Source organism: Peromyscus californicus, unplaced genomic scaffold (assembly GCF_007827085.1).
Source record: "Peromyscus californicus insignis strain IS unplaced genomic scaffold, ASM782708v3 Scaffold_11__1_contigs__length_118956290, whole genome shotgun sequence".
NCBI lineage: Eukaryota > Metazoa > Chordata > Mammalia > Rodentia > Cricetidae > Peromyscus > Peromyscus californicus.
The window spans coordinates 95,341,215-95,365,697 of NW_026294402.1; the positions used below are offsets into that span (position 1 = coordinate 95,341,215).

Below are 24,483 nucleotides of genomic sequence, written 5' to 3' on the forward strand. Positions count from 1 at the left end.
GTGTGTTGGCCAGGCTGGTTTGAAATTCTTGAACTCAGGGTCCACACTGTCTTAACTCCTGAGTTAGGTGCTACTAACATGTCCAACAATAGAACCTATTCATTTTTCCCACGCTAAACTGCATCCAGTTATTTCAGCCAGGACATGGGCAAACAATCATTAACAGTATACAAGATCTTCTAAATTCCCTTCTTGTATGGACTATCAAGATGAGAAATCCAATGAACTGTTGATACTTTGAACAGGGAAAGGAGTGAGGGTTGATGTTTCACCTTAAGGATGTTGTTTAATCTTTTACAAGCTGACTCTGACTTGCAGCAAATGAATGAAAATAGCAGAATGACCAGTCTGAAGATCCATAGTCTTCTAGAAAATGAACCACTGCTCTTTTCAGGAAAACCATCTCAGTGATGTCGCTGGAAAGCCTGGATTCCCAACACACTGGCAAAACCAGTTTTAGGGGTCCAAGTCCCAACAGTCTCTGTTTTTAGGGAGTTAAGTCTATACTTGTTGTAGAGGGAGAGGAGGATATAAAAGTGTTAAGTTTTGTGGTGTGCACAAGGCATTTTGTGCCTAGGTGGTCACACCCATCAACATCAGAAAGTCCCTCCTAGGAACAAAGGACTCTTCCTAAATTAGCAGGGAAAGGTTGGGAGAGATGTTAGTGACACATACCTCCCCTTCCCCAGAAAAAAACAATATTCTGTGTGATAACAACTTCAAAAAACCCTACAATTTTATAAACCTTGATTTTTAAAAACGTATTTCAAACAGTAACCAGAACTACAGAGTAATTAAAAATTAACACATTTTAAGCCAGGCAGTGGTGGTGCACATCTTTAATTCCAGCACTCAGGAGGCAAAGGCAAGTGGATCTTTATGAGTTGGGGGCCAGCCTGGTCTACAAAGTCAGTTCCAGGACAGGCAGGGCTGTGACACAGAGAAACCTGGGGTGGGGGGTGGAAGTGAACACATTTCCCTTGGCATCTTCAGCTGTCTGTGCCTGGTGTGTTTTGGCACCTGCATTGTCTGCAGGACTGTTTCCATGCTTGCCAGTATCAGCTTTTCCCTTTGAGTGCCTTCTCCCCTTCTTTGCAGAGACCATTTTACCCTGGGTTCTGGCTTTGGAGGAACCAGGTTTTGTATTTCTTTTCAAGGCTCAGTTCAGTCTCTAGTACCAAAGGTGGGGGGGGGGGGTCTTTTCTTTCTTTCTTTCTTTTTTTTTTTTTTTTTTTAAGCCAGACTTGGTGACAAGTGTCTTTAATCCCACTCAGGAGGCAGAGAGAAATCTCTGTGAGTTCCAGAACAGCCAGGGCTACACAGTAAGACCCTGTCTCAAGAGAAAGAAAAATAGGGGCCTATAAGAAGTCTCAGCAGGTTAGAGCACTTGCTGCATATTGACCTGAGTTCAATCTTAGAACACATAGGATGGAAATAAAAATCTGACCCCTGCAAATCTCCCTCTGCCTTGACATGTACACACATACACACAATAAAAAAATAAAAATAAAAAATAGTTTTAAGAACAAGAAGAAAATAAAATTTATCTTCATACTTTTTAAATGTTACCATATGTGGATTATCAGACTGTCTAATGTGAAATCCTATTTATCTCCAAGCTTAGAATTAAGCCACATACTCCTTTCCCTCAACAACACTTTGCAGTACACTATAAAGATAGGAGACATGTTTCTTGCTAACATGTTTTTTCTTCTTTTCAGTGTCCTCTCCATCATGTTTTTGAAAGTTTTATTTTTTACTTAGTTTTTATTTTAATTACACGTTTGTGTGTATGTCTGTGTAGATGTGTACATGTGTGTGCATGTGCCCAGGAAAGCATTGGTCCCCTGGAGCTGGGACAGGTAGTTGTGATCTGCCCGGTATGGGTGCTGAGAGCTGAACTCAGGTCCTTGGGAAGAGCAGTACATGCTCTTAACCACTGAACCATCTCTTCAGCCTTACATTCTATCATCTTACATTGTATGTTATGGAACTAGCAATTCTAATATCAGCCTATATAAAACTATTTATAAAGGGAAATCTTTCTGAATAGTCACACTGATCATTTCATTATTAAATATGACTGAATGTTTAGTATTTCTGGGTCTCTGCCCTTTCCATTATGTTCAATAACTAGGAAATAACTTTACTAATTGGTTCCCAATGATGACTGAATTTCTTTACAATAAACAGCTTGACTGTTTTCTGTTTATTTTTCCATTGGATCAGTTTTCTGGTGTATTGTTATTCATGTTTGCATATTTAAATGTGTTTTACAGGAGGATTTGTTGGTTTTGAGGAAAACAGTGAAATCTTTTTTGGCTGTTTGCCAACAGTGCCTATCTAATGTTAATACTCCAGTTAAGGAACAGGTAAGGAATTATTAGTTAATATTGTTCTGTATTGACTATGATTAACAACCCAAATGTATTGATGAACACTAGAAGATACAATTTTTCAAATTTTAGTACATATGTCTATCCATAACATATACAACCTAGAGTGTAGATGTATGGATATTTTAAGTTATAAACCAGGCTGCATCTTCTATTCTTGTACTTTGACAAGTATATTCCTGTCAACTGGAAGACTTAAGTTCAAATTTAGAGTTCTTGATTCCTACAAATTCTATGCTAAAATATTGAGGGTCTGGTGAGCTGACATCATAGCTTAAGTTGACTTCTCACCTTCAGCTCCTGATACCAGAAAGAGCTTCATATGTATACATATGTGTCTAGCCTCTTCATATGTATACATATGAATGTATCAGCCCATGTGTCTAAAGTATGACCATACCATAATCCTCTACGTAGCTACCTCTTGACCACTGTGAAGCCAAGAAGTACACATATTGACATAGTGTAGCTATGCAAAAAAGCCTTTTACAGACTTTGATGAGATAATCAGCTCCTTCGGGCAGTAAACTCCTGAGTCTGTGTACTTTGAGTCTAGAAGTCAGCATTCAGATGACACGATCCCTTATATCAACAGATCCTCCTTAAGGAGGGATACTGCGTAAAGATGGTCAGAATGTGACCCAAGAAACTGAAGGGTTTTCCATTATAAAAACTTACAAACTATTTAATATACTTTGTACTAAGGAATTCTTTTATGTAAAACAAAATGTATATCTTCTTTTTTTGTTATTTTTGAATTGGGCTACAAAATAAGTCAAATTAAAAGATCTTCATCCTTCACAGTCTTTTCTTAACATAAACTGCCACAAATCTCTTCTTTCCAGGGTGTACATGATCTTCCCTAAGCCTTATTCTCTAACTCTCCAGAACCCACCATTGCTGCCTAAAATACCTCGCTGTGGCCTGTTCAACCAAAATTTGATGTTTCTTCTCTGGTGTGTTTTATATCCAAAATAGCCTGGGTTAAAAAATATTCTCCCTTTGGGGAGGCAGAGGCAGGCTGATATCTGTGAGTTCAAGGCCAGCCTAGTCCACAGAGCGAGTTCCAGGACAGGCTCCCAAGCTACACAGAGAAGCCCTGTCTCTGAAAAAATAAAATACAATAATTCTGGATTCTCTTGAAAGTTTCTGCCTTTATAAATAGTATTTAAGTCTCTTAATACTTTCAATACATGTCACAGCTGTGCGGTCTGAGCACAAGTTGCCATTGTTCTTGCTGGAATTAGACAGCCAGGGATGTAACTGTCCCAAAATAAATGCCAAAGTCGTCATCTTCCCTTTTAAGTAAGCTTTTAGAAATTTGGCTTTAGTAAATTATTTGGAGATTTCTGCACTCAGAATAATTTCACAAAATCAATTATTATAAAACTCATGGCACAGCTGGGCAGTAGTGGGACACACCTTTAATCCCAGCACTTGGGAGGCAGAGGCAGAGGCAGGTGGATCTCTGAGTTCTAGGCCAGCCTGGTCTACAGAGAGAGTTCCAGGACAGTCAAGGCTACCCAGAGAAACCTCGCAAAAAATAAAAAGACAGAAAGAAAACTCGTGGTACATTATTTTACTTCATCAATTAAAAAGTAAAAATTTTCCTATATAATATTTTGTCTTTATGCATATTTATTGTGGGGCTCTCAGATACTTTGATATTAATGGTTGAATCTAATTTTAATTGTATTTCAAAAATATTTTATATTAGTTTTTTTAAATCTAAGTAGTAGCATAGATTTTTAGTACTACATAATAATTTGTTGAATTGTAATTTATCAGAGTATGCTAATTACATGATTAAGCATTGTATAATAGAATTCTGATGTCATCTGTTAATAATCCTACATTACCAGAGTTGAACTTAACTTTTTTAAATTCAACCCAAAATCTCTCAGTCTGCAGTTCTTTAGTAAATTCATTCAACTTTAAAAAAAAAAATAGAATTGGAAACTAATGTCTTCAATGTAACCACAGTTTAATGATAAAATTAATTTCATAGGTTGATAAATGTGAAAAGTTGGAACTTAAAAATTCTTACGATTTTTTTATTGTGGTATTGGTATTGAAATGTTGTAATTTAGTGTGTTTCCGATTTGGTTTGTAGATATTCCTATATTCATATACTAATAGATATTCCTAAATTCATGTACTACTTTGCTAATGAACTAACTCCCTTTGCCTTGCAGGCTTTCATGCTGCTTTGTGATCTCTTAATGATTTTTAGCCACCAGTTAATGACAGGTGGCAGAGAGGGCCTTCAGCCTTTGGTGTTTAATCCAGATACTGGACTCCAGTCTGAACTCCTCAGTTTTGTGATGGATCACGTTTTCATTGATCAAGATGAGGAAAACCAAAGCATGGGTACTTATGGCTTTTGTCACCTTGTCAGCCTCAAAAGATAGCAGAGGTGCATGGGGTAAATCCAATTCTAAAACTTAAGAGATTTTTCTGCTTTTAAAAAAATTAAGCTGGGAGCTGGGCAGTGGTGGCATACACCTTTAAATCGCAGCACTCAGGTGGCAGAAGCAGGAGGATCTCTCTGAATTCCAAGACAGTCTGGTCTACAGAGTGAGTTCCAGGACAGCCAGGGCTACACAGAGAAACTAGAAAACTGAAATAATAATAAGCTGAGCGTGGTAGTAGAGCATGCCTATAATCCCTGCTAATTGCAAATTCAGGACTGACTGAACTCTATCATTCAAGTCCAACCTGGGCAACTTAGTGAGACCCTGTTACACAATTTTATGTAAAAATGAAAGGAGAACTGATGCAACCCAGTGGGTCAGTGTTTACCTAGCATACACTAGGCTATCGGTTCAAAACCCAGTGCTGTAGAGGAAAAACAAATCTAAGCCAAGCTTTATCACACACATCCTATTATCATTGTACTTGGGAGGAAGAGGCAAGAGGATCACTACAAGCTTGAAGAAATCCTTAACTACATAGCAAGTAACAGGCCAGAAAGCACTACATAAGCACTCTGCCTTTAATACCAGCTCTCTGAAGGCGTGTGTGTGTGTGTGTGTGTGTGTGTGTGTGTGTGTGTGTGTGTGTGTGTTTGTTTGACGCCAACCTGGGCTATATAGTAAAACCTTGTCCCCCAACTGCCCTTAAAAATTTTTAATATATTCATCTATTTTTGAAATCAATAAGAATATACCAAATGATGTCTCCTTTCTTTAAAATTACCTAGCTAGGCAGTGGTGGTGCACACCTTTAATCCCAGCACTCAGGAGGCAGAGCCAGGCGGATCTCTTGGAGTTCGAGGCCAGCCTGGTCTACAGAGTGAGATCCAGCACAGGCACCAAAACTACACAGAGAAACCCTATCTCGGGGGGGGGGGGGGGGGGGGGGGGGGGGGGGGGGAGCAGGGGGGATTACCTTCAGTTCATCTCCCTGTTGTTACACAGAATATTTCCTTATTAGCCACAAAATAAAACTATATGGTGTCAAATACTGAAAAATGATAGTCAAACTATATAGTTAAAATCATTCTGAGCCTGCAAACTGCTAACAAAATTTACAATGAATTATTAGTGGTTAATTGTAATTAAATGTTCATTTAAAATAGATTTTTGTTAAGTAGATTATTTAAGCTCTCCTAAAATAATAATAAAAGAAATATATATTAGCCCCACACCTCTTAATACTTGTAGAATGTTCTATATTGGGTTAGGGGCATAGCTTATTGGTAAAAAACTTGTTTAGTGTACACAAGGCCTTTGGGTTCAATATGTAGCACCACCAATATATATATTTTTTAACAAAATATTTGAGAAATACTAAGACTCTGTATGTATTTATCTCAGGAGACAAGATATCCCCACTGATTTCAAACATCGCAAAACACTGTTTACAAAAAGAAGAGTAATATATATTAACTGTATCTGTGTGAAGGAAAAATACTAATCCCAAATACAAATGGGCCAGGATATGAGAATGTCAATACATTCTATCATCTAGATCTTTAAGGGCAACTTTTTCTAGGACTACAAATAGATAAACCAGTGGGACCTAAGGCTCAGAATTTGAGGAAAAGACAGTATTTGTTGTGCAAGTTTTTGATAGTTTTTACAAACTTTTAAAAATACATTTTGCCGGGCGGTGGTGGTGCACGCCTTTAATCCCAGCACTCAGGAGGCAGAGCCAGGTGGATCTCTGTGAGTTCGAGGCCAGCCTGGGCTACCAAGTGAGTTCCCGGAGAGGTGCAAAGCTACACAGAGAAACCCTGTCTTGAAAAACCAAAAAAAATAAATAAATAAATAAAAATAAAAATACATTTCACTGGGGACTGGAGATGGCTCATTGGTTAAGAGCACCTGCTGCTCTCTCAGAGGGGGCACCTATACATATGTGGCATATAATCATACAGACACAAGCATATACATATAATAAAGAAGCATTATATATGTTTGTATATATAATTTCTAACCAATTATGTAATCAAATGTAGGAGAAGCACCAAAAATTAGCTATTACATTTCCATTTCTAAAAAAAACTTTTCATCCATATCTCAGAAAGTTCTTCTCTGGGGGAATATATTAGCATATAAGAATGAAGAAAATTGGGGCTGGAAAGATGGCTCAGTGGTTAAGAACGTGTATTCTTGCAGAGGACGTGAGTTCAATTCCCAGCACCCACATCAGGTAGCTTAAAACTGCTTGTAACTCCAGCTCCAGGGGCTTGCCCTAACCTTAGGTACTGCACATATACAGACATACACACATGTACATGTAAGTAAATAATAGTAAAAATATTTTTTAAAAAAAAGAGGACTGGAGAGATGGCTCAGAAGTTAAGAGCACTGATTGCTCTTCCAGAGGTCCTGAGATCAATTCCCAGCAACTACATGGTGGCTCACAACCATCTATAATGAGATCTGAGGCCCTCTTGTGACATGCAGACATGCGTGCGGACAAAACACTGCATATATAATAAATAATCTTTTTTAAGAAAAAGAAATAGAAAAAGGCAGCTATAGTTGAAAGGTTCCTCTGGTCCCGCCCAGTCCATGGTCCCACAGCTGCTTGGACCCAAGTAAACATACAGAGGCTTATATTATTTACAAACTGTATGGCCTAATGGCTCAGGCTTCTCGCTAGCTAGCTCTTAGAACTTAACCCATTTCTATTAATTTATAAGTTGCCACATGGCTGTAGCTTACCAGTACTTTCATATCTTGCTTCTCCTGGCGGCAGGCATCTCTCTCCTCTCCTTTCTTCTCCCTGTGAATCTACCTGGATTTCCCACCTGCCTCTAAGCTGCCTTGCCATAGGCCAAACAGCTTTATTTATCAACCAATCAGAGCAGCACATATTCACAGCATACAGAAAGACCTCCCGCAGCAGGCAGCATTTTATGATAAACACAACAGTATATTATGATAAAAATATAGGAAAAGCAATGTCTTTACCTGTAGTTTCTTTAACCTTAGCACAGCTAGAATATAGGGATCTTAGTGCCTACTATTTATTCTGAAGTATTAAGCTTACTATTTTCACCCCATTAGAAACTAAATTGGCTAGGGTTGTAGCTCATTGGTAGAGCATTTGCCTAACATGTGCAAAGCCCAGAATTTGGTCCCCAGCACAGCTGGCTAGAAAAATAAATAAATCAGAATTAATATTCAGCTAGTTTTCAGTTGTATAGATTCTCTGCATAAACAGACTAAATTCATAATCACTTTATTTTCTGTGGCTAGAGGGTGATGAAGAAGATGAAGCTAATAAAATTGAAGCCTTACATAAAAGAAGGAATCTACTTGCTGCCTTCAGCAAACTTATCATTTATGATATTGTTGACATGCATGCAGCTGCAGACATCTTTAAACACTACATGAAGGTATTGTTTCATATTTTTCTCCTTCCTATGTAGTAGAGAAATAGGTCATTAAAATGAATGGATAACTGAAGCTTAAGTTGATAGCTCTTACCGGTGTATTGTGGGTATAATTTTGTGATGAAGGTTCTCTTTGGTTAAATGTACTTAAGTTCTTTATCAGTCTTTAGTATTAATTATTCCATACAGTATGAGTTCCTAACACTTTTTGGCTTCTCTCTTTTCTATAAGCTCTTTTCCTGATCCTGTAAAATCAGTGCTCAGAACTTTTAATGGTATGACCAGACAGGCATAGAAAAGAGATAGCACTTCCCAGTGTATGTGCCTTGTTTTCAAGACACAGGGAGTGTTTTCTTTTGCCCCTGTTCAGAATATTACTTGTGTCTTTTGTCTATGTTTTTATATCACCTGATTCCAGTTTGGATATATAGCTTGAGCAACTGTTATCCCAATCCAAGTTTGAATCTTCTTGTACACTCCAGATATGACTGACTTTTATGTGACTTAGTGGCACCATATGTGCCTGTTGTGTATGAGAGACAAGTTCCATCACAGCACCACCAGACTCAAAAAGATTTTAAAATGACTTGAGACTTTAAAACAGTTTTGGATTTAGGTGTGCTCTATTAGTAAATAAATGAATTTAGATCTATGTCTCTCACCCTCCACAAAAAAAAAAAAAAAAATAACTCATAGTGAATCAAAAGCCTTAACTTACAACCCAAATAATGAATCTGCTATATGAAAACATTTCAAGGGCTGGAGAGATGACTCAGGGGTTAAGAGCACTGGCTGCTCTTCCAGAGGTCCTGAGTTCAATTCCCAGCACCCACATGATGGCTCACAACCATCTATAATGAGATCTGGTGCCTTTTTCTGGTGTACAGGCATACTATATACATGGTAAATAAATAAATTTAAAAAAAAAAGAATAATAAGAAGAAAACATTTCAAGATAAAGGCACTGGTAAGAACTTTCTGAATAGGAATCAAGTAGGAGAGGAAATTGCTCAAATTAGCAAGTGGGTAAGGACTTACTGTTAACAAGATTGTGCATAGCAAACAGTCACCAGAGTGAAAAGAGCCTACAGAATTAAAAAAAAAAAAAAAAGCCTACTTATCAGATAAGGAATTATACCTACAGAACAGTAAATACCCAAAATCAAAACTGTCAATCAACAAATGGGTCTGTGAAGTAAATAGATAGTTCTCAAAAGAAGAAACACCAATTAAAAATAAATATTTTTAAAAGTATTCAGCATCCTTAGCCATCTGGTAAATGTCAACCAAAACAACTGTGAGATTCCAGCTCACCTTGATCAGAATATGTTCATCAAGAAAACAAATGTCACTGAATTCTTGCAAGGATGTGGAGAAAAGGGAACCCATACATATCATATTCACTGCTGATCAAATATGAATGGTGCCTCCATTATGGAAATTAGTGTGGAGGTTTTCCAAAAAGTTAAAAATAGAGCTACCATTTGACCCAACTATACCAGCTGTGGGCATATATCCAAGCACTCTCTATACTACCACAGAAATACTTGCTTATCCATGTTTCTTGCTGCTCTGTTCACAATTGCGAGGAAATGGAACCAGCCCAAGTAGCTATCAATTGATGAATGGATAATGAAAAATGGCACATACACACAATGGTTCTGTTCAGGCATGATGAAAAATGAAAATTTCAAGAAAATGGGTTGATCTTGCAATTATATTGAGTGAGGTGTCCCTGGCTCAAATAAACAATGCCACCTGTTCTCTCATATGTTGATCCTTGCTTCTAATTTTTGTACATATGTGTTTCTGATTGCAGGTATAGGTCATGAAACTAAAAGGGAACATCATGAGAGAATTGAGGAGGGAAAGTATGCATCAAAATGCCATTTCACATAATGAAACTTTGTACTTCCTATGCTAATTTAAAAAAGAGAGTGTCTAGTGTGGGGCTCATGTACTTTTGTATGTCTGTTTTTGTTTGTTTGTTTTTTTTTAGAGTAGGGTCTCATTACATAGCCCTGTCTAGACTGGAACTCAGAGAGCTCTCTGCCTCTGCCTTCTGGTTGCTAACATTAACATATGTGCTACCAGCCATGTAGTGGTGGCGCACATCTTTAATTCCAGCATTTGGGAAACAGAGACAGATGGCTCTTGGTGAGTTCAAGGTCAGCATGGTCTACAAATCAAGTTCCAGGACAATCAGGATTGTTATACGCAGAAACCCTGTCTCAAAAAAAAAAAAGTGAGGGGGGAAGGTATGTGCTACCATGCCTGCTCCTGCGTACATTTAAGGTGAAGGATTATATAATTTTCCGTCTAATCTTTGTTTCTTCTGGAAAATTAACTATATCACTCTATCCTCCAGTACTTTCCTAATGTTCTTCATTCTTAAAACACAGTTTTCATAATCTACAGATTTCTTAGAATTTATCTGGTCTGTGAAACCAGCTTGTCCGAAATAACATGATAACTCCTGCTCTAATCCACTCCACTCATATTGACTCAGATGCTAAACGTAAACTATTGTGTTTGTGGTTATTCCCTGTGTGTGCATGCTTGTGTGGGTGAATGTGTGCATGGCTGGGTGCATATGTGTACTGGGGCCTCACACGCAGTAGACAAGTGGTCTACTGCTGAGCTGTATCACTAGCCCTCAATTTGTAACATTTTATTTTACTTTTTTACCTTTTTTATAACGTTTTTATTTACTCCGTGTTTGACCATGTATATATGCGTGTGTTAGTTTGTGTGTGGCTCAGCATCTTTGTAGAAGTGAGAGGACAATTTGAAGGAGTCTGTTCTCTCCTTCCACCATGTGGGTCCTAGGGCTTGGTGGCAGGTACCATTACCCAAGTGAGCCCTCTTTAGCTCTTTGGTTTTTTCACTCAGTCTCACTCTGTACCCCAAACTGGCCTGGGTAGAAACTCAACCACATATGCTGACTTTAAATGCCTGAGTAATCCTCCTGCCCTCAGCCTCATGAATGATGGTGTTACAGGTGTGAACCACTATGCCCAGTAATGGCTTTAGATAATGTGTCTTCCATCCTATTATGAATATTAAAGAGCTGAAACTTGGGAGACAGTCAGGAGGATCATTGCAATGAGCTCAAGGCCAGCCTAGTTAATATACCAAGCAAGTTTGTATCTCAAGATGAACACACACACAAAAAAAAAATCATCAAACATATAAAAGAAGAATGAGAAAATGTTCTCCCTTATATGTATCACTCCCTGTCCTGGAATTTGTAGCTTTTTTATTAGTTATTTCATAATTTTAAATATCAAATCTTTAATGTAAACAATACCATTTAATTCTCATTTTCCAGGTAAAGAAATAAAAACTATTATAGTAGTTACTTTTTCTTTCTCTAGTGCATTTTTTTTTTTTTTTTTTTTTTTTTTTTTTTGAGACAGGGCTTCTCTCTATGGCCCTGGCTGTCCTGGAACTCACTCTGTAGACCAGGTTTAGCTTCAAACTAACGAAGATCTTGCCTGTCCCTGCCTCCCGAGTGCTGGGATTAACACAACCCAGCTTCACCACTACAGCCTTGTTATGGAATTTCTTAATTCTAAAGTATGTTTCCTTTTTATCTCACAGTATTACAATGACTATGGTGATATCATTAAGGAAACCCTGAGTAAGACCAGGCAGATTGATAAAATTCAGTGTGCTAAGACCCTAATTCTCAGTTTGCAGCAGGTAAGAAATTTGGAGGGGAGGGTAGATAAAACTTCTCTGTGCTTATTATGTGCTACATGTCTTATTTAATTTTTAATACATAGTATGCTTTGTATCTTAAATAGATGAAATGCTAAGGTGACTGACTCTTGGGCCAAAGGAAATGTCATATTGGAAAATTTAAATAATTTGCTGACCTGAGTTTCAGGTCAGCCGGGTGTACATAGCAAGTCCTAGGCTACTCAGGGCTACAAAAGACCCTGTCTCATAATAATAACTTTTAAAATTAAAAGTAATTATAAAAAGTATTAATTTGCTGAGCATGGCAGCATGTGCCTTGAATCCCAGCTCTTGGGAAGCAGAGGAAGGCATATATGTGTAAGTCTCAGGCCAGCCCAGGCTATACAGTGAGATCCTGTCTCACCGTAAATATACTGTACATATTTGCATAAGGAAGATTCCCAAGATAGGAATTTCTAGAAATAGTCTAAATGTTCATCAGTAGAGCAACAGTTAAATAAGCTGATACTTTGAAATAGTTAATTTTGTTTCTCTTTTTATTTAGTTTTTAAGACAGTATCTCACTGTGTTGTCTAGATTGGGCTAAGGGATCCTCCTGCCTCGCACTCCCAAGTAGTTGAAACTGGGTGCACATGCCACTGTACACACTGAAAATTTTTTGCAACTTAAGGAAACAAAGCAAATTTCAAGATAAAATAAGTATGCTACTACTTATTTAAAATTAGAACTGTACGTATAGATAATATGAATAAACTGACCTAGGAAATGCTAAGATTTTTAGAATTTAAGGCTATTATATATCACTGTCTATAAAAAAATTATAAAGTTTAAGAATTTATAAGTAGCTACGGCCTAGGAAGGTCAGGATGTGCTACTGAAGAAGACTGTGGAGATGGACAGCACAGCTGAGACAGGAGTTCTCTCAGGTAGGTGGTGTGATGAGTGTGAAGGAGGAAACCAAGAGTTTACTGATGGTTCCCAGAGACTCAAAGTGAAGAAAACAAATGGAAACACATTTCAGGACCTACACCATTGAGAAACCAGACAAATGACTTGGTAGCTGGCAGAGGAAATAGTATAAAGAACTCAGGCTTGTTGTTGGGTTTGGGTTTTTTGGGGGTTTTTTTGTTTGTTTGTTTGGTTTTTTTTGGTTTTTGTTTTTGTTTTTTTTGAGACAGGGTTTCTCCATGTAGTGCCTGTCCTGGATCTCACTTTGTAGACCAGGCTAGCCTCAAACTCACGGAGATCCACTTGACTCTGCCTCCTGAGTGCTGGAATTAAAGGCGTGCGCCACCACCGCCCGGCATCAGGCTTCTTTTTTTAAGATGCGGGGTAGATAAAGCCTTATATTATTCCTCTATCAAGTATGTCAGGAGGGATGGCTTTACACAAGTCTGGACCCTTAGTACCCCATAATCCAGGAGGTAGATTATACAAGCCCAATTTAGTGTCTAGATTTGGTAATGGGACGATAAGTGCTTTAATATTATTACTGCTCTGAAGTTTTGTTTTTACTTTGATAGAATGTATGCCACATAGGTAATTTGTAAAATCACCAACTTTTGAGTGTATTTTGTTGCTAAGTTGAAAATATCATATCCTCTCATATCCAACTATACATGAATATTTAACTGATATCCTGACCTACAATATAAATGAAAAAAATGTTCTGAACCTTTTATATCATGTGTTTGTAGGTTTATACTGTACTTCTGAAAATGTATCTTCTTTCTCTACTATTTTAAAATATTTTTAAATGTTATTATTTGACTAAACAGCATATATTGATTGAACTGTAGTGCTACTGAGTTCTGTGGTACCTTATGCCCTTTGTACTTTGTATGTTTTTTAATTATATTACCTATTCTAAAAGAAAATAAAATTTCAAATATTTCTTTGCCGTAAGTTTTTTCTTTTTTTTTTTTTATTTATTTTCACCAGTTATTCAATGAACTTGTTCAAGAACAAGGTCCTAATCTGGATAGGACCTCTGCCCACGTCAGTGGCATTAAAGAACTGGCACGTCGGTTTGCCCTTACGTTTGGATTGGACCAGATCAAGACCCGAGAGGCAGTCGCCACCCTTCACAAGTGAGAGAAACACCCCGTTACTCAGAAGGTTTACTGGAGTATAAATACACAGCTGTTATTTGACCCATTTTTAAAGTGATGAATACAGAATTTTCAAACTCTTAAGATCTTAAACTATTAATGTAACTGGGTAGCAATATTTTACTTTAAAAAAGATTTCTTAAACCACCTGTGGGAGTTTTACACCATCTTCTATAGTATAAAGAGCAAAGTTTAATAACCTATTCTTTGGTCTGTAAGACCATGTTAGGACATGTGTATTTCAAAAGATGCAATACTTTTTTAAAAGCCCCCTGGTGAGCATTGTACCTTCTAAACCAACTGGGGACCGAGTGTCCAAATAGCTGAGCCTTTGGAGAATATTCTCACCCAAAACACTACAGACACACACTATACCACACATACAAATGATTAACAGGAAACCTTAGTTTCACAGAGCTGGTTGGTATCATGAGTAACTCCCAGAAACAGATTTCCTGCCAATCCAGTTTCTTTACAAGGTTTTGTCTTACCCTTAAAAAAATACATTGGGGTATAGCATTGTTTCTTTGTAGCTTTTTTTTCTTACACTTAGAGACTTGTACTGTAAACAATAAAGTGTATACAAATATCTCATTAAATTAGCATTATTTTGCCATATGAATTTACCATACTTTGTTCAAACTTCAGTAACAATTTCACTATGTTTCCAAATGTTTTTATAATTTTTTCCCTTTGAGACTACATTATCTGAAAAAAAATTAAAATGTTATTTTTTTTAAATTCAGGGATGGAATAGAGTTTGCCTTTAAATACCAGAATCAGAAAGGACAAGAATATCCACCTCCTAATCTGGCTTTTCTTGAAGTACTAAGTGAATTTTCTTCTAAACTTCTTCGACAGGACAAGAAGACTGTGTAAGTTGAACACACCAACAGAAGTGATTTTTAAATGGCACCGTTGAAACTTTAATTTTTTTTAATCATTACTATTGATAATTTAGGCTCTGGTAGTAATAAAAACCCAGTTTGACCTGGAAGCTGTAATGTGAAATTAAAGTAGATGAAAATTATTTTCTTATTCTATGGTTCAAGATGTGTGAACATTGACTGGTTACTTTAGAGAACCCATCTGTACTCTTACATTAATTTAATCTTAGTTTTATTGTCTGTGGTCTTATGTCAAGATTAACCTTGTCTGTGTGTGCTGCAGCACCACTTGAGCAGTCCCATCATTGAAGAGCATGAGGCAGGAAAGTCCCCAGACCACCTTGGCTATGTATCGAAACCTTTGCTCCACTGTCATGCCGGAAATAAATGGCTTTTCTTGTGGTTTTATTTAAAAACAGTAAAGAAGTCTATCTTTTTCAGAATACTGATGATGAGATGTTGTAGGTAGAACAAAGTACTAAACTTCTAATGGGAATGCTACTATAATAAATGCCAAAATTTTTAAATCAATAGGAAGATGAATTAGTTGTAATAACAAATTTGAGTAAGCTAATGTGAATTTGTCCATTTTTTTTTCCCCTAGGCTTTCAAATCTGTCTTTGTATAGTCATTTGTTCTTTATTTCTATAGTAATATTTCCTCATGGTCTCTGATTTGAGTATGTATTCTCTCTACCCCTTCCTCCCTCCCTCCCTTCTTCATTATTAAAAATTTGTCACTTTTATCTTTCCAAACAACCAGCTCACAATTTCATTGATCTTTTGTAAGATTTTCAGTCTATTTCTATTTTGGTTTTTTATTCACTTGCTTTATTGATTTTAGGGTTTGGTTTTTTGAGACAGGGTCTTATATATTGTTACCCAGATGGTTCTGAACTCACTAGCCCAGGCTAGTCTTGTGATAATCATCCTGCCTTAGTCTCCTGAGTGTTAGGATTACAGATGTGTACTGCCACATCTGTCTTCTACTCTAATCTTTATTATTTTTTCCTGCCCTAATTTAAGTTTAGTTGGGTTTTCTTTCCAGCTTGCTGAGATGCCATAATAGCTTGAGCTCTAGCTGCTTTTGTGATGTAAATGTTGATTGCTATAAACTAAGTGCTGTGCCTGTTTGATCCCTTAGTTTTAATTGAGTTGGATTTCCCATTTCATTACTTCAACAACTCTTTTGAGCTGGAGATGTAGCTGAGGCTGCTTTTTCATAAGACCCAGATTTGATTCCTTACACCCACAGGGTGCTGACAGCCTTCTATAATTCCAGTACCAAGGATCTAGCACCCTCTCTGACATCCCCCAGCACTGCATGTATGTGGTGCATAGATATATAGGCAGTCAAAACACCCATAAATTTAAAAAAAATTTTAAGACTCTTGAGTTTCCTTTTTTGTGTTTTTGCTATATTTGTTCAAGACTAAGTTATTTAAATTTCTATGTATTTGTTTTGTTTCTGTTTTTTTTAATTATTTTCTGTTATTGTGGTCAGGGATAATATGATTACAGAAGCTTACTTTTAGTTTACTGCTGCTTGTGCTGTACCCTATTATGAGATTTATACTGAAGAGTATTCTACTTACTGTTAAGAAAGAATATATTCTACTTTAAGGGTGGTGTTTGGTTTTTCACAGCTGGCTTCAAACTCATAAAAATCCACCTTGCATACCTCTACCTCCTGAGTACTGGTATTAAAGGTGTGTACACCTGTACCAACTTATATACTATACTGTGAAGTGAAAAAAACCTATAAATATCTATTAGGTTCATTTGGTCTAGAGTACAATTTAATTCTCCATGATTGGGTTATATGTGGAGTGTGTCTTTCCCTTGAGTTCAGTTTGGCATTTGTTGTATGTATTTGGCACTCAAGACTAGGTGGGTAAAAGTTAAGAATTGTTATTTTCTTTGACTCGGTGTCTGCTTTGTCATTACACTCTTTGTCATTCAGAAATTGAGGTCTTGGATCCAGATAAAACTGGGTTTTGTTCAGGGCTAGAGATACAGAACTGGTTTCATTCTTGAGGAGGCAGATACTCAGTTTTGCAAATACCAGTTGAACAGGCTGTCTTTTTCAGTGTGTGTTTTGCTCCTCTGCCAAAAATTAAAGAGCCTTACTTGTATGTTGTTTCTGGGTCCTCTACTGTGCCCTATTGGTCTACATGCCTATTTTTAGGCCAATGCTATGCTGTCTTTGTCAGAATAGCCCTTTGGTCTGCTAAGATATAGCGTATTCTCTCAGCTTTTTGTTTTTGTTGTTGGTCCTTTGCATGCATGAGGTTTGCTGTGTCTGCTTTCCTATTTTCATCTGATCCTCTTTATGAAATGTATTCTTTCCTGTGTTCTCTTAGATAAAATGTTCTTCTTTCTCTGTGTATAATGTTCCTCTAAAACTGTTCTGGAGTTCTGACTCTGGTAAGTTATGAATTACCTTAGCTTGGGCTTCTCAAGAAATATTATTTCTCCATGCTTTATTGTGTATGTGTCTACACATACACATGCACAAATGCCAAAGTGAATACGGAGGTTAGAGAGCAACCTGAAATAAATAGTTGGTTCTCTTCTTTCAAAAAATAAGTCCTAGGGATTGAACTCGGATTATTGTGTATTTTTTTTTTTTTTTTTTTTTTTTTTTTTGGTTTTTCGAGACAGGGTTTCTCTGTGTAGCTTTGCGCCTGTCCTGGAACTCACTTGGTAGCCCAGGCTGAACCCACTGAATCATCCCACCTGCTCTATCCATAAATTTTAAGTGATAATTTTGCTAGGTTTGGCGATCTTGGTTTATAGTTACTGCTTTTAGGGCTTGAAATGTATCATTTTGCGTGTTCCTGACTTTTATGGTTACTGATGAAAGATCTGGTGGTATTCTGGTGTTTCTGTGTTTGTGAATCACTTTTTTTCACTTCCAATTTTAATATTGTTGCTTTGCTTTTTATTTTTTTTTATGGTATGTCATGATTCTAGTCTGTCATATCTATTCAGAATTCTAAATGTTTCTTGCATTTGGATGTCTGTTTCTTTCTTAGGGTGTTGGTAATTTTTGTCCAAGTTCCAATAAGTAGATTACATAAGTTTTTATATCTCAGCCCCTCCTTCTACCTCATGAGTTCCTGTGGTTGGTTTCTTGAATGTGTTTCACATTTCTTGGATAAATTTGGTCATGTTCATTAGGTGTTTTCCTCATATGTGTCTGCATGTATTACTGCCATGACCTTGTCCTCCATCCCTGAGATATAGTCTTCTAGAACAGGCTTGTCTTGGTGATGGTTTCTGCTCTCTTCTTTGATTCTTTCATACCTGAATTTGTTTAGGCAAAACAAGCAATAAATGAAATAGAAGGTATTGTAGTTTCAGTGTTTCTTTCTGAATGGTGAGGTCCCACTTACTTTGTTTACCTTAGTTCTATCAATCTGCTGCAGGGAGTTCTCACAAAGCCCTGTGATCTGTGTGGCTTGTTGATGCTATGGCCAGGGTGGGGGTGTCTCGGAATCCCCTCAGTTTCAGACTCCCTTCCTCCACTTATGCTGTCTCCTCCACAGTCTGTGCTGCTTTGAGTTTGTTGCTCCTAACAGGGTATTCTGTGTTCCAAGGAGTGTTTTTCTTTCTCCAACTATGACAGATAGTTTTGCTGCATGCATATAGTCATCTAGGTTGGCAGTCTTTTAAACTTTGGACTGTGTTTCTCCATCCTCTTGTGACTTTTAGAATTTCCATTGAGAACCTCTATTATTCTGGTGGGGTTTCTTTTATATGTCTCTCATGGGTTTTTTTTTTGGGGGGGTGGCATTGTTTTCTTTTACAGCATTAAGCATTTCTTTCTTAGTTCTGTTTATTTAGTGTTTAAACTATGATATGTCTTAGAGAGTTGTTTTTATAGTCTTATCTAGTTGGGGTCCTATGTCCTTCTTTGTGTGTTGTATAGGTATGTCTTTAGTTTGGGGAAGTTTTCTTCTATGATCTTTATTGGCAGAGTTTCTGTGTCTCAACAGCCACTTCCCAAATAACCACTCAGAGACTTATTATAAATGCTTAGCTGTTAGCTCAGGCTTATTACTAAGTAGCTTACAACTTAAATTAACTCATTTCTATTAATCTATGTGCTGCCCCGAGGCTCGTAGCTTTTACCCCTCCTGTATGTACTGCTTTCTTTTGGTCTTGTGACTCCTCTGACTCCACCCTCCTTCTTTCCAGCTTCTCTTAGTCTGGTTTACCCACCTAACCTTATCCTGCCTAGCTGTATCCTGCCAGCTTCTATTAAACTAATCACAGTGACAGTGTAAAGGAATATTCCACAGATCTTGTTAAAGATCTTGTCTATGCCATTATCCTGGGATTCTTCTCCCTCATCTATCCCTATAATTCAAAGATTTTGGTCTTCTGATGGTATCCCACATGTTCCTTTCCTGTATTTTTTTTAATTTCTTCATATTCTTTATTTGGTCTAGAGTCTCTGCTTTATTAATTTGGATCCTTCTAGTCTATCTTCTGCTCTCCCTGCATTTTCTAATTGGAATATCAAATCTTTCAATCCCATCCTCATTTCAGCTTGTGTTTTCATCAGTTTTTATCTCTTTATTGAATTCAGTTTTCAAATCCTGATTATCTTCATCATTTCATTCAGCTGTGTATATGTATTTTCTTGGACCTCAATCTGTTATCTTCTTGGAGTTTAACAAAATCTTCATGTGTGTCCTTTAAGTTCCTTGAATTATTTGATACTTGATAAAGTTTATGATTTTCTCTTAAATTCCATGTCCTGGGCGTTCTCTATTTCGAGAACATTTATATAAGACTAGTGTGTTTGATAGGAACCATGCTGTCATGGCTGTTTATGTTGTTTTCGTTTTTATGACTTGACTTGGGCATCTGGCCTTCTTTCTTTGGTTGTATATCTGGTGTGAGAAGCTGTTGTACCCTGTATTGGTGCATTGCAGCTGCTGCATGACCAGAGGTAGGGAGAGTAAAGGTGGTGGTGGGTAGACCTTTGAACCCCCCCCTTCTCAGCCATTTTTGACTGATGAGGCGCTTCCTTCCTCTCCCATCCTTTTCTCCACCTGCTGCCATCTCTATGCTCACAGGCCTACCTCCAGACCCAAAGATGATTTGGGTCCATCCTTGCCTGGTCCAAATTAAACAGCCCACCTTCCTAGAGTAGTTTCCACAATGCAAAGGCCGTATCAGTAGGTAAAAGCAAAGGAAAGAAAGCAAGGTGTGGTTCAAAGACTGGCCAACTCTCCTTCTCCTTCTTACCAAGATTTAATAGACTTTCTTAGATAAATATTTTTCTGTTTGTCATATCACCTTAGGACAATTTGCAGATGTTAAATTAGGTCTTGAAATTTTTTCCAGTTGAAAGGTTGCTAATGCTGGGGAACGGATATGCCAGATTCCTCACTCTAGCTTTTCTGAAATCCTGCCCTCATTTGAATTCTTTTAAAGAAACTCAAGAGTCTCTTGAGCAAACTTACCTTGAGTGAGTGTGTGTGTGTGTATGTGTGTGTGTATATGTGTATAAAATTAATATTTAAAAGCAAAGGAAAAAATATAGGAAAAGGGCATGTACACACCCTTACTAAGCATATATTCCCTTTTCAAAGGGCTGCAGGAATGTGAAACAAAACTGTAAGTGATACATAAGTGCTGACATGAAAGTCACTGCTGTTCTTTGTGTGTTTGCAGTCATTCATATCTAGAGAAATTCCTCACTGAGCAGATGATGGAAAGGAGGGAGGATGTATGGCTTCCACTCATTTCCTATAGAAATTCATTAGTCACTGGGGGTGAAGATGATAGAATGTCTGTGAACAGTGGAAGTAGCAGCAGTAAAACTTCCTCAGTGAGGAGTAAGAAAGGAAGACCCCCACTGCACAGAAAACGAGTCGAAGGTAAGTCCCCTTTTACACTCTGAGGCAAGTTACGTTGCCTGCCTTACAGAGAATAAGCAGCAGGTGATTTCTTGAAACAAGATGCTGTAAGACACATGATGTCATTAAATATTTGCTACCAACTGAAAAATCCAAGGACAAAGGTTGGATATACAGAGTAAGGCAGAAAAGAAACGTGATGAAACAGAGAACATAGAAGAAACAGAAAAGGACAAAGCAGTTATACAGACCTATAAAGTTGATCTCTGTGGCTCTAACACATTACATTTTTAAAAAAGAGCAAGTATTATATTAAAATGCATCTTAAAATATGCAAACTAAAGTTTAAGAAACAAAAAATAAAATTCATCTTAAGTTGTATGATTGCAACCCCAGCATTTCAGAGGAGATAGAGTTCAGGGCCATTTTTCAGCTCTGTAATAAGCTTGAGGCCAGCCTGAGCTACATGAATTAGTTTCTCCCCCTCCAAACACACACACAAATTCACCTTACTCGTAGAGGACTGTTGGTAATTTAAGTAGACCTCTGCAACAAATTAAACATACTAGATTCCCTTTACAGTTCTCTCATTGCTTGAGTAATTTATGTCACAAGACAGTGGTGTCCAAACCTGATTTATAATATACCTGCTTAGACTTTAGGGAATAGGGACTTGAATTATCATGAAAATCTGATCAATAGGGATTCCTATTAAAAAAAAAAAAAAAGACTAAAAACTGTACTGTTAAAATATTTTTCTGAGGCTTACTGAGGGGTACTTCAGAGTAAACATGCTCGTTTCCAGATAGCCTCTGCCTTTCCTATGCTTCTTATGAGTTGTCATAACTTCTGTTCAGTTACCAGCACCACACCCTGCTGCCTAAAAGAACAGTGACTCACCAGAGGTTTGCCAAACTCCTTGGCACACTTAATTTTAATGTAAACCTAATGTGCCTTTCCTTACTGGAGAAGTGTTGACTATTAATAAAGAACAAACTTTAAAATAAGTTTTATATTTCAAATCCAGCTTTCTCATTTTGAACATGTTACTTAACCCTGAGTTTTAATAATGAATTGAATGAAAGATACCAGATTATCTAGAGTATTTAGTCTCTCAGTTACTATGAATAGTAAATGAGGTACTCTCAAAAAACATAGTACACACGTTACTGAGCACAGTACTTAGCCTATAAATAGCATCCAGTAAATGTTAGCTATTTTCAGGATGTTCCCAAGAGTTCACAATAATACTTCTTTAGTACCAGCCAGAAGACTAACATTTTTAATGTTAAAGTTTAACCAAGTCTCTACATGCTTTGAAATGTCCTTTCACATTTCAGCTTTTATACTTTTAGTTAAACATATATACATATTAAATCTTGTCTTTTTTTTTTTTTTTTCGAGACAGGGTTTCTCTGTGTAGCTTTGCGCCTCTCCTGGAACTCACTTGGTAGCCCAGGCTGGCCTCTAACTCACAGAGATCCGCCTGGCTCTGCCTCCCGAGTGCTGGGATTAAAGGCATGCACCACCACCGCCCGGCTAAATCTTGTCTTTATATTTGAAGATCCTGGACTTTCCCCCAAAGAATGATTCTAGTTGTTTTCCTTTGAAAATATCTTTTATGACAACCTCTATCAAGGTGCTCCATGTCTACAACATATTTTTCCCCATTCATACTTCTCAACTATAATCTCGGTTTTTCGAGACAGGGTTTTGGAATTCCCTTTGTAGACCAGGCTGCCCTTGAACTCACAGAGATCCACCTGCCTCTGCCTCCTAAGTGCTTAGATTAAAGGCGGGCACCACCACATGGCTCAATTATGATCTTATTAGGCAACATGTACTAAATTCTTTCATGTTTTTCATGCATTTTATCATTTGTAAATGTTGTATTAATCAACTTAGTACCCATATTTTATAAAGGAGGAACTAAGCCTCAGAGAATTTGAAGAATTTAAATTACTACATATAACTCATTTATAAATAGTCAAAACTATTGTTTTTAAGATTATAGGACATATGTGTGGACTGGGTAGCCACTTTGGTAATTGTTAAATGGTAAAAGAGAACTTAGCTTTGTGGATTTGAAGGTTCAAGATAGGTTGTGAGCTGGAGCCCTTCAATGGCAGTTTCATCTGTTTGAGTTGAAGATGAAAGGCTATTCACTTTTAAGAGCTGTTTTCACTGAAGAATCTTTAAAAGGTTACAACATGTATCCAAAGAGAGTAAGCTCTTGAGGTAATTAGGTCTCCACTGGGGACCTTCACAAAAACTGGACTAATTCATTATGCATTATTTTATCAGGATGGCTTAGATATGCAAATAATGTTTGTCTGCTCCAGTCTTTACAAAGCAGCCTCAGGAGGGAAAAAAACATGGCACATCACTCGCTAGTGTAGAATAGTATATCATTTAGTTCTAAGTAAGCAGAATTGATTATATTTCCTCGGAGTTAAATGAAATTGTAATTAAATGCTGGATAGGACAGTCAGGTTCCCCAGAGGGACTTAAAGGCATGAAAACTATGAGCTTCTCTGTCTCCACACATACAACCTGGCAGGTAGAGCAGTTTCTCTGGTGCTCATTGTCTGCTTGTATTAACAGCATTTGTTGATTTCTCTGTAAAAGCCAGCCAGTCCTAAGTGCTGCCACCTGGGACACCTTGTGGGCTCAGGCAGTTGGTAGAAAAGCAAAAGAAGGTTGCTGAGGGCTCTGATTAACATTCTTCTTCCCCTCTAGGGCAAATAAATCCTCAGAGATAAGAAGACAAGAGACAGTATGATATTTGGTGCCTATAATGAGCTAATAACCTCATTTAATCCCTGTAGTTTCTAAGTACTAATATCCTCATTTTAGATGAGAGAATACCGAACTTTGTAAGAAGTCATTAACATAATACAAAGTCAAACGAGAGTTGTGAAACTGGGATTTAAACTCTTTGCTCTAGCCAGGCATTGGGCATGGTAGCTCATGCCTGTAATTCCAGCATATGGGAGGCTTAAAGCAGGAAGATCAGGAGTTCAAGGCCAGCCTAAGCTACATGAGACCTGTTTCAAAAAGAAGACACCACAAAAAACTAAACATAAGCTGGGCATATTAGTACATGCCTGTATTCCCAGGACTTGGAAGTAGGTACAGGACAATGAGGAGTTCAAGGGCCTTGTTTCATAGTGAATTTGAAACCAGCCTGGGCTACATGAGACTAAAAAACAAAACAATAAAATGAAATAAATAACCTAGGTGGTCTAACTAGAGTCATGCTTTTCAAATGTTATAACTGCCACCAGAGTTTGCCCCATTTCTGATATTTGAGACTTTAAATGAAATTTTGCAGATGAAAGTCTGGATAACACATGGCTAAACAGGACTGACACTATGATTCAGACTCCTGGACCCCTGCCAACCCCACAGCTCACCTCCACTGTGCTTAGAGAGAACAGCCGCCCCATGGGAGAACAGATCCAGGAACCTGAGTCTGAACATGGTTCTGAACCAGACTTTTTACACAAGTAAGTACCAAAAGTTCATTATCTTGGCATAAAACCTCTAACTGTTAAAGTAAAACTAAGAAAAACTGAGCACATTGCTGGTGAGATCTTGCAAAAATGAAGCCACAAATGGAGAGTGAATAGTGTATCAAAGTCTGCCAACACTATTTTGG

At 37.4% G+C, this 24,483-nt stretch overlaps 1 protein-coding gene across 3 annotated transcripts in view; it reads left to right on the forward strand.

Moving 5' to 3' along the window:
- Positions 1–24,483, forward strand: part of Stag1 (stromal antigen 1) — a 325,347-nt gene that overhangs the window by 294,000 nt on the left and 6,864 nt on the right. For all 3 annotated transcript variants that reach the window (XM_052718205.1, XM_052718197.1, XM_052718212.1), the window contains 8 exons: positions 2,280–2,372; positions 4,592–4,766; positions 8,108–8,247; positions 11,848–11,949; positions 13,891–14,039; positions 14,807–14,935; positions 20,638–20,843; positions 24,157–24,331. In XM_052718205.1, the coding sequence (XP_052574165.1) occupies positions 2,280–2,372; positions 4,592–4,766; positions 8,108–8,247; positions 11,848–11,949; positions 13,891–14,039; positions 14,807–14,935; positions 20,638–20,843; positions 24,157–24,331 (1,169 nt within the window). The remainder of the gene's footprint in view (positions 1–2,279; positions 2,373–4,591; positions 4,767–8,107; positions 8,248–11,847; positions 11,950–13,890; positions 14,040–14,806; positions 14,936–20,637; positions 20,844–24,156; positions 24,332–24,483) is intronic.